At 48.6% G+C, this 12928-nt stretch overlaps 1 protein-coding gene across 1 annotated transcript; it reads left to right on the top strand.

Moving 5' to 3' along the window:
• The first annotated feature begins 1002 nt into the window (after nucleotides 1-1002).
• Nucleotides 1003-12479, top strand: AMBP (alpha-1-microglobulin/bikunin precursor). The gene is made up of 10 exons (XM_081558609.1): nucleotides 1003-1213; nucleotides 2434-2576; nucleotides 4208-4284; nucleotides 5195-5311; nucleotides 5769-5870; nucleotides 6603-6649; nucleotides 9469-9550; nucleotides 10638-10805; nucleotides 11115-11288; nucleotides 12149-12479. The coding sequence occupies exons 1-10, from the start codon at nucleotides 1097-1099 to the stop codon at nucleotides 12178-12180; spliced, it is 1059 nt and encodes a 352-aa protein (XP_081414735.1). The 5' UTR covers nucleotides 1003-1096; the 3' UTR covers nucleotides 12181-12479.
• The last annotated feature ends 449 nt before the right edge of the window (nucleotides 12480-12928 follow it).

Raw genomic sequence — 12928 nt, 5'->3', positions numbered from 1 at the left:
CTACTATCCCATTTTCAGGTGAAGACACGGATGTGGTGAAAGGTAAAGTCGCTCACTCAAAGCCGCCCCCTCCCCCAGTGAGCCGCACAGAGAGCCACCTGGCTCCCGAGTCTACGCTCTCACCCACCACCAAAGGCCGCCTGTCTATAATGGAGGAAAACAGCACCTGCTTGATGGGGCTGTTGTGGGGATGAGCCATTTCAGGGCAGGTGTAAAGTACTTGTGCGTAGCTGGTACACACCAGGTGCTCAGTGAATGGAAGCTGTGGACATCAGCAGCAGCATCATTATTTCTACTGTTAATATTATTTGCTAGGAAGCCATGGGTCAGAGAAGGAGCTCTGGGGATGGGACATCTGAACTCTAGTCTTATCTTTGCCATGGTGGTGGGATTAAGTTGCTCAGTCAGGTCCAACTCTCTGCAACTCCATGGACTGTAGCCTGCCAGGCTCCTCTGTGCATGGGATGCTCCAGGCAAGAATACTGGAGTGGGTAGCCGTTCCCTTCTCCAGGGCATCTTCCCAACCCAGGGGTTGAACCCAGGACTCCCGCCTTGCGGGCAGATTCTTTACCATCTGAGCCACAAGGGAAGCTAGCTTCGCCATAGACCTGCTTATAGTCTCTGCTAAGTCACTTGCTCTCCCCAGGCCCTAGTGTTTTTCATATGGGAAACAGGTCAGTTGGGCTTGTCCTCCTGGCTTACAGGTGGAATGACTCAGCAGGAAGGGCTTGGGCTGCCCTCCTCTCCCATCCTGCCTGGGACAGGCGAGGAGTTTCTGGGGAAGCCCTTGTGATGCCTGAACCCAGCATCCGGCTGCACCTGGGCCAGGTTGCATTTGGCCAGCGGTTCCTCTGAAACAGCTACCCTGGCCCCTGGGGACTGTGACCCCAGCCAGGGTACTAAAAGGGATCGATCGGCCCTGGCCTTGGGGCTCTGATTGGTCCTGGCCGAGCAGGGCAAACAGCAAGGTCACCTACAGCCGCAGGCCCCTTCCCCAGCCCCAGTCCGTAGCTGCCTCGAGCAGAGAGCTGGTGGCTCTTCCATCCCCAGACAAGACAAGCCTGTGAGTGACCCCCCAGACAGAGGAACCGGAGCCATGCGGAGTCTCAGGGGCCTGCTGCTGTTACTGACCGCCTGCCTGTCGGTGAATGCCAGCCCCGTGTCCACATTGCCCGATGACATTCAAGTGCAGGAGAACTTCGACCTGTCTAGGGTAAGGCTGGCCTCTCTGGCAGTGATGGCAGGGTGTCTGAGCGGCTGGGTCTTGCTGGCGGAGAGGGGCAAGTCCTATGTGCCTTGGGGTCTCAGTCTCTGCATCTGGAACTCCAGGGGTGGGTCCCTGAGGGCCCTTCTTGCTGCTCAGACTGTCAGGACTTCATTGAAGCTGCAACTCTGAGCTCACTCTTCTGTGGGACTCTGGGCTGCCATTCTGAGTCAAAGATCTTGAAGTCTAAACCTTCATTGTTGGGCTCCAAGGGAAATTGTGCGCCGATTAGAACCCACCCAGAGAAGGCTTGGTGCTGACCAAGTCCTGGTGCCCCTGCAGGACCCCCCTGTCCCAACAGTGCCCAGGTTTGTGTGACTCTTCTGCCCACCCCCTAACTTGCATCCCTTCGTCCTTTAACTACGCACCTCCACCGCAACATCTCTGTTAGCCCGTCCTGGGTCCTCTGCCCTACCTGTAGGCTCATGGGGAGAAGAGGAGCAGGACAGATCAGGCTGGTGGGACTAAGCGGCCTGGGCAGGGTGCTATGCGGGGGGAGTCTGCCGTCCAGCCCTGGCTCTGCCCGAATTGCTGGGTGACCTTGAGCAAAGCCTGTCCCTCCACCGCCACCCCAGGTTCCTTCTGACGTTTGTAGCTGTGGTATGGATTTTGTTTACATTTAAGGATGAGAAAGGGTTATGGGGAGAGGGGCATGAGGAACAGGTCTCTGGTGGTCTGGGATGGCGAAAGGTCTGCAGAGACCTAAGGGCTCTTTCTAGAGGTGGCAGGCTCGCCCTGGGTCAGGCTCAGCTTAGGGAAAGGAGTTAATTTCTAATACAGAGGTATGGGCTGTGTGCAAGGTGGTGAGCACCCCATCCCTGGAGGAGTAAGAGACAGGATTCTTGCTCTTGGGGAGCAGTGGTTGATGGTGACCTGGGGGCATGGGGATTTGGACCCTGTCCAGTGAGCAGCCCAGAGCCTGCATCTCAACAGAGTCAGGCCTCTGCCACTGGGCAGGGTGGGGTCTACCTGCCATCTCCCTCCTAAGCCAGCCATGATGCCTAGAGTTCCATCATTAGGGCTCCATCCTCCCTGGAAGCCTTGTAGCCTCCAATTACCTGTAAGACATGATCACTTAGGAAGAGATGTCATTGAGAGGGAGGAGGGGGACAGATGCCCTCCCAGTCTTGTCCAGGTCCAGACCCTTAGGGCTTGTGGCTGCCTCCTAGATCTATGGGAAGTGGTTCAATGTGGCCGTGGGCTCCACCTGCCCATGGCTGAAGAGGTTCAAGGACAAGATGACCATGAGCACACTGGTGTTGAAAGAAGGGGCGACGAACAAGGAGATCAGCATCACCAACACTCACAGGCGGTGAGTGGGGATGGGGTTAGAGGACTGGGACCCACCCCCACCCGCACCCTGGCTTCAGCCTCCACCCTGTCCTGGAAAGTAGCAGGTCTCTACTTCCAGCCAGGACTCAATAAAGGCCAGACTTCTCTGCTTCCCACCACCAGGGCATCCCGTTCTAATTGTCCCATCTATACCTCAAGGGCAACACCCCCAACACTCTGCCTGTTTTCCAATCTACTCTTGCTCCTTGGGCTTCCATTAGCTCAGTAAAGGCATTTCTATACAACCTGGAAAGCTGGGTGGCAGGTGGATGCCCTAGACTCTTCTTTCCTCTGCCACGACTATTCAGTCCATCATCCAGCCTTGTCCCTGCTTATTCCTTCCTTATTCCCTGCTATCCTTCCTTATTCCCTCCGGTCTGTTTATTTCTTCCCTCTTCACCACCACTTCCCTGGACCAAGTCACCTTCACCTTTCTTTCCTGGTTATCTACAGTAGCCTCTCTACACTTCCCCCCACCTCTAACCTCCAACTTTCCATCCAATCCATTCATCACCTCGAAACCAGAAAAGCCTTTCAAAAACTCAAATCTGCTTAAACCTTTCCAGAGTTCCTTCCCTACTGCCCTTGAGATAAAGTCCAACTCCTTCAACATAGCCTTCCAGCCCTCTGTGACTCCCAAGCGCTCACTGTTCCCTTTCCCACGCACCTACATACTGTCTGACCCACCTAGCTGGATCTTCTTTCAGTTTCTGGAAACCTCCATCCTCTGGGACTTTGCATCGAATATTTCTTCTACCTAGAAAACCTCTCCTCACTTCCTGCGCTAATTCCTATGGATCCTTCAGGACTCAGGTTTTATGTTGCTTCCTCCAGGAAGGCCTCCCTGACTTCCTCCACCTATCCAGGTTCAGGTTACATGCCTTCTTTTATGCTCTCTGAGTACCTCGTGCTTCCCCCCACGTGGCAGTAACCGCACTGACTGCATCTGCCTCTGGCCTGCCCACCCCCCTCATTGGATTGTAAACTCCATGACGGGACAGCGTCTCCCCTGCCTTTCTGTGTGTCCCCAGCCTGTAGCACAGTGCTTGGCACATAGACGATGCTCGTTAAATATCAATAAGATAAATGATAATCATTATAACAATAATGGGCTTCCCTGGTAACTCAGCTGGTAAAGATGTGTGCTAATGTGTGCATAGTACTTACTCTAAGCTCTCTGCATAAACTATCTCATTTGATGCTCTCAACCACCATATGAGGTCAAACTATCATTATCCCCATTTCTCAGATGAGGAAAATGGGGCAAGAGAGACACAAAGTAATAAATGAATTAACGTGTTAATGAATCATTCTGATTTCCTGGCCTATATGTATACTGTGCAGATTTGGTTAAGGCAGTTGATTTTTAGTGCTGAGTTTGCCAAGAGGATGGCATCAATTAGTTCCTTTTTTCCCTCAGTCCCTCTGCTTTCTTATGTGAAACAGATGTCTCTCAGGACTGGTATGAGAATTAAACCAGATATTTGGAAATGCTACTTTCCAAATTGGCAAAAAAAAAAAAGGTATTTGGAAGGAATTTGCAGGAGAGCGGGGTGTCAGGACAACAATCTCTACCAGATATTATCTTTCTTTTGGTTTGTTCATTTCCAGGAAAGGTGTCTGTGAGTCGATCTCTGGTACTTATGAGAAAACAAGCACTAATGGAAAGTTTCTCTATCACAAAGCCAGTAAGTTGAGTCAAAGGGGACACCCACGGTTTTCTCCTTTGCAAAAAAATGCCCGATGTCTTAAGCTCTCTTCCTCTCTGCCCCTACAACCATTCGTCCCATTTTTCTGCAATGTCATCTAGCCTCCCTCCAAATTCCCCCCTCCTTCTCCTTCTCTCTTTCCTGCTTTCTCTTTCTCTCTCTAGCCCCCACCCCCATGACCCTTGCCCACCATGTACACGCTCATCAAGTGCTGGTTTTAAGTGATGAGATGAAAACATTACTGTATTCAAGTGATGGTTCTGAATGCTGAGGATAACATCAAGATTTCATCAGTCTTCCTGTTAGGCATCTGCAATCAACTGTTAAAAATTTGCTAAGCATCTACCATGTACAGTGTGTATGGTGTTAAGGGATAGACAGACTTGGACATGAATTTGTCATTAATCCAGCAAATGGTTATTGAATTTGCTCTATGCATCAAATAATTGTATCAAGGCTTTAATGTTTGGGTAGATGAATGGTTGGATAAATAAATGAGTGAGAGAATTAAAAAATGGTAAGTGAATGTATGTGTGATGGTAGATTAGTTGAGTAATCATCAATCATTAAATAGATAAACTGATGGATTAACAGATGGAGGAAAGAAAGAAGGAAAGAGGGAGGGAAGGAAGGAAGGAAAATGGATGAATTTATGGACTGATATACGGAGAGGATGGACGGATGGTGGATGAATTAATGACGAATCTATGGAGGAGATGGGTGGAAAGAGAGAATGAAGATGGAGGAATAGATAAATGAATATATGCAAAGGATGGGTAGACAGAAGGATGGATGAATAGATGATATGTGGGTGAATAGGTGAAGGATCTCAGGATAGAAGCCTTCTGACCACTGATCTTTTCGTCGTCTTCCTGCATCTTCCATGCAGAATGGAATATCAGCATGGAGTCCTATGTGGTCCACACCAACTACGATGAGTATGCCATTTTTCTGACCAAGAAATTAAGCCGTCGCCATGGACCCACCATTACTGCCAAGCTCTATGGTAAAGGCCTGGAGCTGGGGGTGGGAGGAGACTGTCATTTGGGGAAATGAAGTGGGGGAAGTGCAGGGGGTTTTGCTTTTTCCTTCCAACAAAACTCCAGTTATGGGAAAGGTGGAAACATTTACTCTCCCTGGAGCAGGTAGAGCTCAGTCTCCCATTTGAGGTTGAAGCCTCTTCTTTGATCTCAGAAATTCCAGAGAATTCTAGCACCTCTGAGCCCTTAAAGAACCAGTGACAAAAGCGCTGTGTGGAGAGCTGGGAGACCCAGATGGGGGGCCTGGGAGGGACACCTCCTCCTCTTCTGGACCTGAGCTTTCCGTAAGGGTGCTGAAGAGACCCGGTTGAGTCAATAGGTCTCAAATGTCCCCGAAGTGAAAATCCCTGGGCAAAATAACGCCAGGCCCTGGCAGCTCTGGCCCCTGCGGTTCTAGGCATCTCCCTTGCCTCCCACTTGCAGGGCGTGAGCCGCAGCTTCGGGAAAGCCTGCTGGAGAAATTCAGGGAGGTGGCCCTGGGTGTGGGCATCCCCGAGGACGCCATCTTCACAATGCCCGACAGAGGTAACAGCACTCCACCCCATCTCACACTTCTGTCCCCTCCTCGTCCTCTGTGGTCCCCGGAGCACATCCCCCCAGCCCCTGGGTCTCTCCTATCACCCTTTGAGGTAAACTGGGCTATAGCTCCCCTCCTCTCTTTATAGAAAAGGCACTCTGGGTCCCTGGGCTTGTTCCAGGCCACATGGCATGTACCTGGCAGAGCTGAGACTAGAGCCAATTCAGCATTCACTCTGCTGCCACCTGCCAACTGTGGTTATAGCCAGAATCCAGGGCCACCTCTTGGGAGGTAATAGAGGGTAGGAGTTAGAGCACCGAGTTTCAAACTGAGCTGGACGGCTTCTGGCGGCTTTCAGAGCCTCATTTCCTCATCTGTAAAATGGGGATAATAATGTCCCCTCCCCCAGAAGTTGCTGTGAGGGGTCAATGAGATAAAGGCATTAAATACAGTAGCACCATATGTGGTTTCTAGTAAGTGCTGGACAGATGTCAGCCTTGGAGTGCTGGTGGTGGGGAAGTGGTGGAGACAACAGAGGTGGTGACAGTGGTTTAGCCACCAGTCTGTCGCTTTCCAAAGACAACCTTCAGCAAGCCATGCGGGTGGGGCCGTCCCTGAAGTGGGCTGATGCACGGGACAGGTCCCAGAGAGGGGGCCGCCTGCCGCGTGGCCATGAGTTCTACGGAAGAAGCAAAGCCTGTCTGGGTCTTATTCCGTCTCTCTCCTGTCCTCTGACTTAGGTGAATGTGTCCCTGGAGAGCAGGATCTAGTGCCCACTCCACTCTCAGTGAGTACCTCTGTTCCCCCACCCCACCCCACCCTGCCCGCGTAGGCTCCCCTGCTGCGCCGGTGAGTGGGGTTGTTGAGAGAAGGCAGGATGGGCATGGGTTCTGAAGTCAGACCCATCTGGGCTCAATATCAGTTCTGCCACGAGGCTAGCTGCTGCCCCATGGGGATGTCACTTTCCTCATCTGTGGAATGGAGTGATTACCTTTACCTTCCAGGTGCTGGAATCCAGTGACATGTAAGAAAAGTGCCTGAAAGCAGTGACAGACTCAATAATGAGATAAAGATACTCAATACTCATTCGATGAAAATTAAGCCAATTGAGCTCTGAAAAACAGCAAACCCGAGAGCGAGCAGCTTCTCAAGCCAATGCCTTTCCTATGCTGACTTTTGATTTGGGGGGATTCCTTCTGTTTTATTTTCCTGCCTTTTGCCATATTGATTAAGTCATCATTCTTTCTCTGATTATTTGGAAGTTATGTATACTAATTTAGTCTACTGTTGTGTCTATATATGTGTGTGTGTGTAAAAATACATACATATATTTATTTTAGAAACATATTTTTGAAATTTTTTTCATTTTAATCTTTATTTTTTAATTATGAAAGTATATAACATATATACAAGGGACTTGGAAAATACCGAACAGGATTACATATGTTCCACTATATATTACAATTATTTTTTTAAATAGATAAATTAAGGTTGTTAGTTGGAGTTTCAGTATCAAACTCTCAAAAATTAATAGAATGAATATACAGAGAAGTAGAAGGATATAGTTGACCTGAAAATCACTGAAAACCAATTCAACATAATTAAGATTTATATAGTTTTCACACAACAGCAGAATACAAATTCTATTCAAGTTCCCATAGACTATAAACTAGGAGACACTGGAACATATCCAGGGACATAAGATGAGGTGCAAAAATATCATGGTCTGAAGATATTGAAATCATACAGAGTCTGTTCTCGTCACTGTGGAATTATGTCAGAAATTAATATCGAAAGACACTTGAAAATAATCCACATATTTTCAAGTGCAATGTGATATTTACCAAGAGAAATCTTTGACTTAGCCACCAAAAGCCTCAATAAAGTTAGACTGAAAAAAAATAGGAGAGTGACTGCAGAGAAGAAAGCATTTAAGTGAGAAATTAGTATCAAAATGAGAGATTAATATTAGAGATACTTTAAACAAAATCCCATGTATTTGGAAATTAGATGTTCACTTTTAAATGATGGGTGTATCTAAGAAGTCACAACAAGGAATATTAGAAAATATTTGTAATAGAATAAAAATGAAAAGAGAATTTACCAGAATTTGTTGCCTGCAACTGAAAAAAAATTTTAAACTGAAAGAAAGCAAAAAAGGACAATAATGTCCTATTTCTACATAGAATTCACACTGTTAACATATTTCTTTGCTTCCATATTTTTTAAGAAAAATTACCATTGCTACTATAAAGCTAACATACTCTCATTATAAAGAATTAAAACAACGCAGTATAAAAAGTATAAAAAACAAGTTTTGAAAAATTGCACCACCTAGTAACCCTGAGCATTCACATTATTCCAGGAATCTTGACCTGTATACACCTGGAGAGGGGCAGATGGAAGGAAAGTTGGATAGACAGATGCACAGATTTAGATATGCTGTTATTCAGTGGAATTCATTCCAGATGCTATTCCTGAATTTGAAAAGGCATTCATTGTTGTTTCACTTGAATTAAAAAAAAATCTGAAGTTTGAAGGTTTAAAAAAAATCTTCAAATAAATATTTCTCCTTGCCAAGAGGTTTATTTCTTAAAGAATGCTCTAAGTCAAGGTTGGGCTTCCCTTATGGCTCAGCTGGTAAAGAATCTGCCTGCAATGCGGGAGACCTGGGTTCAATCCCTGGGTTGGGAAGATCCCCTGGAGAAGGGAAAGGCTACCCACTCCAGTATTGTGGCCTGGAGAATTATATGGACTGTATAGTCCATGGGGTCACAAAGAGTCGGACATAACTGAGCGACTTTAGATGTAAGTAAACACTTTTAGAGGGTATCTATTGTCACTGGGACTTGGTAGACAGACGTCTTTATTCTCAAACTGTGTTCTATCTCCTCCTCCCTTTTCCTTTTACTCTGTCCAGATTGATACCATTCCCATTCTGTTCTATCTCTGCAATTCCCAGACATCTAGTAATAGTTCTATATTTTAATGGAGTCTACATTCTCTCCTAGTGAATACAACACAGCTTAACCATTCCTGAGTTATTATTTCTATTAATCTCTTAATGCCATTTCTTCACAAACTGCTGTGTTCGAGGAAGTTTTGAGTATTTTAATCCTGGAATTCTTCCCTGTTTGAGAATATCTTCCCGTTCCCTTCAACCTTGAATGAGAGTTCTGAAGTGGGTCTGGATAGTTTCTGTTCCGCTTCTTTTTATCTGTCTCCTGCCTTGTCTGTGTCAGCCAGTTGTTTTTGTTGTTTGGTTTCGAAGTTCTGTCCAACTTTTTTGACCCCATGGACTGTAGCTTGGCAGGCTCCTCTGTCCATGGCATTCTTCAGGGAAGAATAGTAGAGTGGGTTGCCATGCTCTCCTCCAGGGGATCTTCTCGACCTAGAGATTGAACCCTTGTCTCTTGAATTAGCAGGCAGATTCTTTACCACTAGTGCCACCTGGGAAGCCTGATGTTTTGAGAAAAACAGGCCATTCAAGTAGCTGTGTTTCTGTCTACACCTTGATTCTCAGAGCAAATGGCTTATATATTCCAGGGGTCCAGGGGAACAACTGTGGCTAGGTCCCTGAAATAGCTTTTTCTGTTTTTTCCCCAGAGGGCTCGGCGGGCTGTGCTGATCCAGGAAGAGGAAGGCTCGGGGGATGGACAACCAGTAACTAATTTCAGCAAGAAAGAAGGTGAGGATCACTCCCTGTTTTTTTTAAACCCCCTTCTGCCACACTCCAGAGAGGAAGGGTCCACAGTTGGTTCACTCCAGCTGCCCTCATCACCATGAAGTCTTTCTTATTTTTCTACTAGAATGAAGGACCGAGCCTAGAAAAGGCAAATCTTGTCCTCTGCCCTGTTCCAGACATTGTTGAGAGAGAGAGGGGAGCATAAGGCATAGTCTCTGAGCTTAGAAACGTTCAGCTCCATAATGAGAAGTGAGTTCTTGGCCTGTCTGTTTCACTTTGTGGCCTCCTGGCCTTGGTTTTCTCATCTGTACAATGGGATAACAGCCTGCTGAGCTGACCTCAAAGGCTCTTGTGGGAGCACATGGAAAAGTATGTGAGAATACTCTGTGTAGCTGATAGACTGATCACTCTTCAACTCTTTCAGCAAACACTGAACCTCGACCCTGCTTCGCCCCCCAGACCCTCTGTTGAGCACTGGGATCATGGATACAAACACACCTTCTGGTATAGTAGAGAGGCAGTCAAGGAAGAAAATAAGGGACTTGAAAGAGGAGGGTCAGCTAAAGAGTTGAGGGAGCTTAGAAAAGGGAGGGGTGAATTGATCAAGGAGGACTTCCTGGATGAAGGAGAATTCACGTTATATCCAGGTATGGTTTATGGAGGAAGGCATTCTAGCATTCTAGGGGCAGGAATGATGAGAGCAAAGGCATAGGGCTGGGACATTAGGCAGAGAGGTCAGGCTGCAAGCACGGCTGCTGGTGAATGTATCCTTAACCACTATCCTTACAGAGCTCTTGGGCAGACAGCACCAAAGGGGGTGCTTGGTCTCTGGGTCATTGGTAACGTCTCATATTATTGCATGGGTTTTTGGAGTCCAACAAATGTGACTTGGAATCTCAGCTCTATGTAACCCTGAGGAAATCTCTTTACCTCTCAGAGAGTCAATTTCCTTACCTTTAAAACGGGTTGAGTATGATTCCTCTTAATGCAGAGATGAAAACTAAATGAGATGATAGCCGTTGAAGTGTCCAGCCTGGTGACAGGCACACAGTCAGCACTCAGCGAGCACTGCTGTTCTGCCCCTCCCCAGATTCCTGCCAGCTGGGCTACTCACAAGGTCCTTGCCTGGGGTTGTTCAAGAGGTATTTCTATAATGGTACATCCATGGCCTGCGAGATCTTCGAATATGGTGGCTGCATGGGGAATGGCAACAACTTCCTCTCCGAGAAGGAGTGTCTGCAGACCTGCCGGACTGTGGGTGAGTGCCGCCCCACCTCCACTTCCCCTGCACTGCCCATTCCTATCCTCCCAACACACCACCTGCCCACTGAACAGATAGCTAAGAGAGGATGCCCCCGTGGTGGGATTCCAGGGCCAGTTTCCTGAAGGCATAGGAATAGAGCACTTGGGTGTGGGTGATCCTCAGCACGTATGTCTTCTAGGGGGCCGATTTCTCAATCTATAGGAAGAGGTCTAGGTGTTCCAGCTGAGTAGGGTCCCTGCCGGGTGTCTCAGGTCAGCGATCATGAGGTTTCCTAATGCCCTGTGCCTCCGTCCCACTCCGCAGAGGCCTGTAACCTCCCCATAGTCCAAGGGCCATGCCGAGCCAGCATAGAGCTCTGGGCGTTTGATGCCGTCAAGGGGAGGTGCGTCCGCTTCACCTATGGGGGCTGCAAGGGCAATGGCAACCAATTTTACTCGGAGAAGGAGTGTAAGGAGTACTGTGGCATTCCTGGTGAAGGTAGGAGGCCCCACACGCCGGGCGGGGCTGGGGGGCCACCAGAGTCCGGGTCGGGGAGCCGCCCTGGTAGGCGGTAGGGATCTGGAGAACTGGGTTCTGGACTCTGTACTGGGGACCAGCACACCCACTCTCTCAGTTTCCCACCTGTAAAATGGGGCCAAGCCCAGGGCCTTACCGCAGCTGGGATGGGACACCTGGGGAGGTGCTGGCCTGAGCAGAGGTGGGTTGAGTGGGGCAGAAGCCGGCTCCAGTCCCAGCATTCATTGCCACATTCAGGCTGGCCACATCGTTACTCAAATGATTCAAATACTTCCAGTCACCACTTCCCGAAGGCTCAGACCTCTGGATCGTCTCAATCCGTGTCTGTCCCTGTTATAGGGCTTGCGTGCTCAGTCAGTCGTGTCCGCCTCTTTGTGACCCCGTGGACTGTACCAATTTAAGTCTCAGTTTTCTCTTTTGTAAAGTGGGACAAAGGACCCACTTTCTAGACGTCACAGTGCCTCGCCTGGTTCATACCCATCTAGCAGCAGCCAGTACTAGTAACGGTGGTAATGCTGCGATCATAACGAGAATAGCATTCCAAGAAGCAGCAGCCATTGAAGATTTATGTGCCTTATCTCCCCACCGGAAAAATGGTGCCTAAAGTAAATCAGGAGGCAAAAAACCAGGTCACCCTGTGGAATGCATTTTGGAGTTACCAAGTCACTCTGCAAGCAGAAGTTTCTGCCCTCAGGCTCAGGCTCAAACTCAGCCCAAGCTGCCTTCCCTCCTCCATGAGGCATCCCCATGCCCTGACCACCCCCAACCACAGACCTTTGGGTGACCCCACACCTACTCCCTGAGCCTCTCTGTGTCCACAGGGGATGAGGAGTTGCTGCGCTTCTCCAACTGACCGGCCGGCAGGCCAGAAGTCCACAAGGCGGCAGGAAGTGGGAGGGTCAGAGTCTGCCCCAGAACCCTGCTGCAGGTTCCAATAAAAACCGAACTGTAGACTCCTGAAATTCCATGTCCTGACTGTTCATCATGAAGTATAATGAGATTGGGGGGACGGGAGGAGGAGACCAGCTGGGGAGGGGCATGAACTTTCCCCAGAAATGAAAAATGCATGTGTGGGAAATGTAATAGAGCCATCTTCAGGACATGAAATTGGCTATGCAAATTATGAAACATAAATCACAGTTCTGTATAAAATGGGATTATTTTGTTTTGTTTTAATAAAGCCAGGAGAGAAAAGAGGGAGCAACTCTGGATGCTTGTTTCCCAGAGAGGTTTGACGGAGGTCATCAGTGGCCCAGGGTCAGAAGAAATTGCCATGCCTGGTGTGTGCCCAGGGGGGTCGGGTAAATGCCCACAAGTGCCTGGAAGAATTCCCCAGTCCTTGGCCACATAGAACCCCCACCCACCCCTCCAGCCTTTTACTTTGTTCACAGCCATATCCCCAGCTATAGCTGCCGGGGCTGGAAAGCCTCAGGCTATTCCTCCACAAGGGCCCTGGAGATCCCATCTCCTGCCATCCTCACTCTGGCCCTTGGCCCCCGGAAGGAGAATATTCATTGCCCTTTTCAGTGTGTCCAGGACAACCATCTAGCCCTGGACCACAGCTGCAAGTCCTGGGTCTAGTCCAGCTTCTCCTTCTTCTC

The sequence above is a fragment of the Giraffa tippelskirchi genome, chromosome 1 (genome assembly GCF_054371585.1).
Source record: "Giraffa tippelskirchi isolate mGirTip1 chromosome 1, T2T-mGirTip1v1.2.pri, whole genome shotgun sequence".
Classification (NCBI taxonomy): domain Eukaryota; kingdom Metazoa; phylum Chordata; class Mammalia; order Artiodactyla; family Giraffidae; genus Giraffa; species Giraffa tippelskirchi.
The sequence above is the reverse complement of the archived record's forward strand: the minus strand, read 5'-3'. Positions and strand labels throughout refer to the sequence as shown.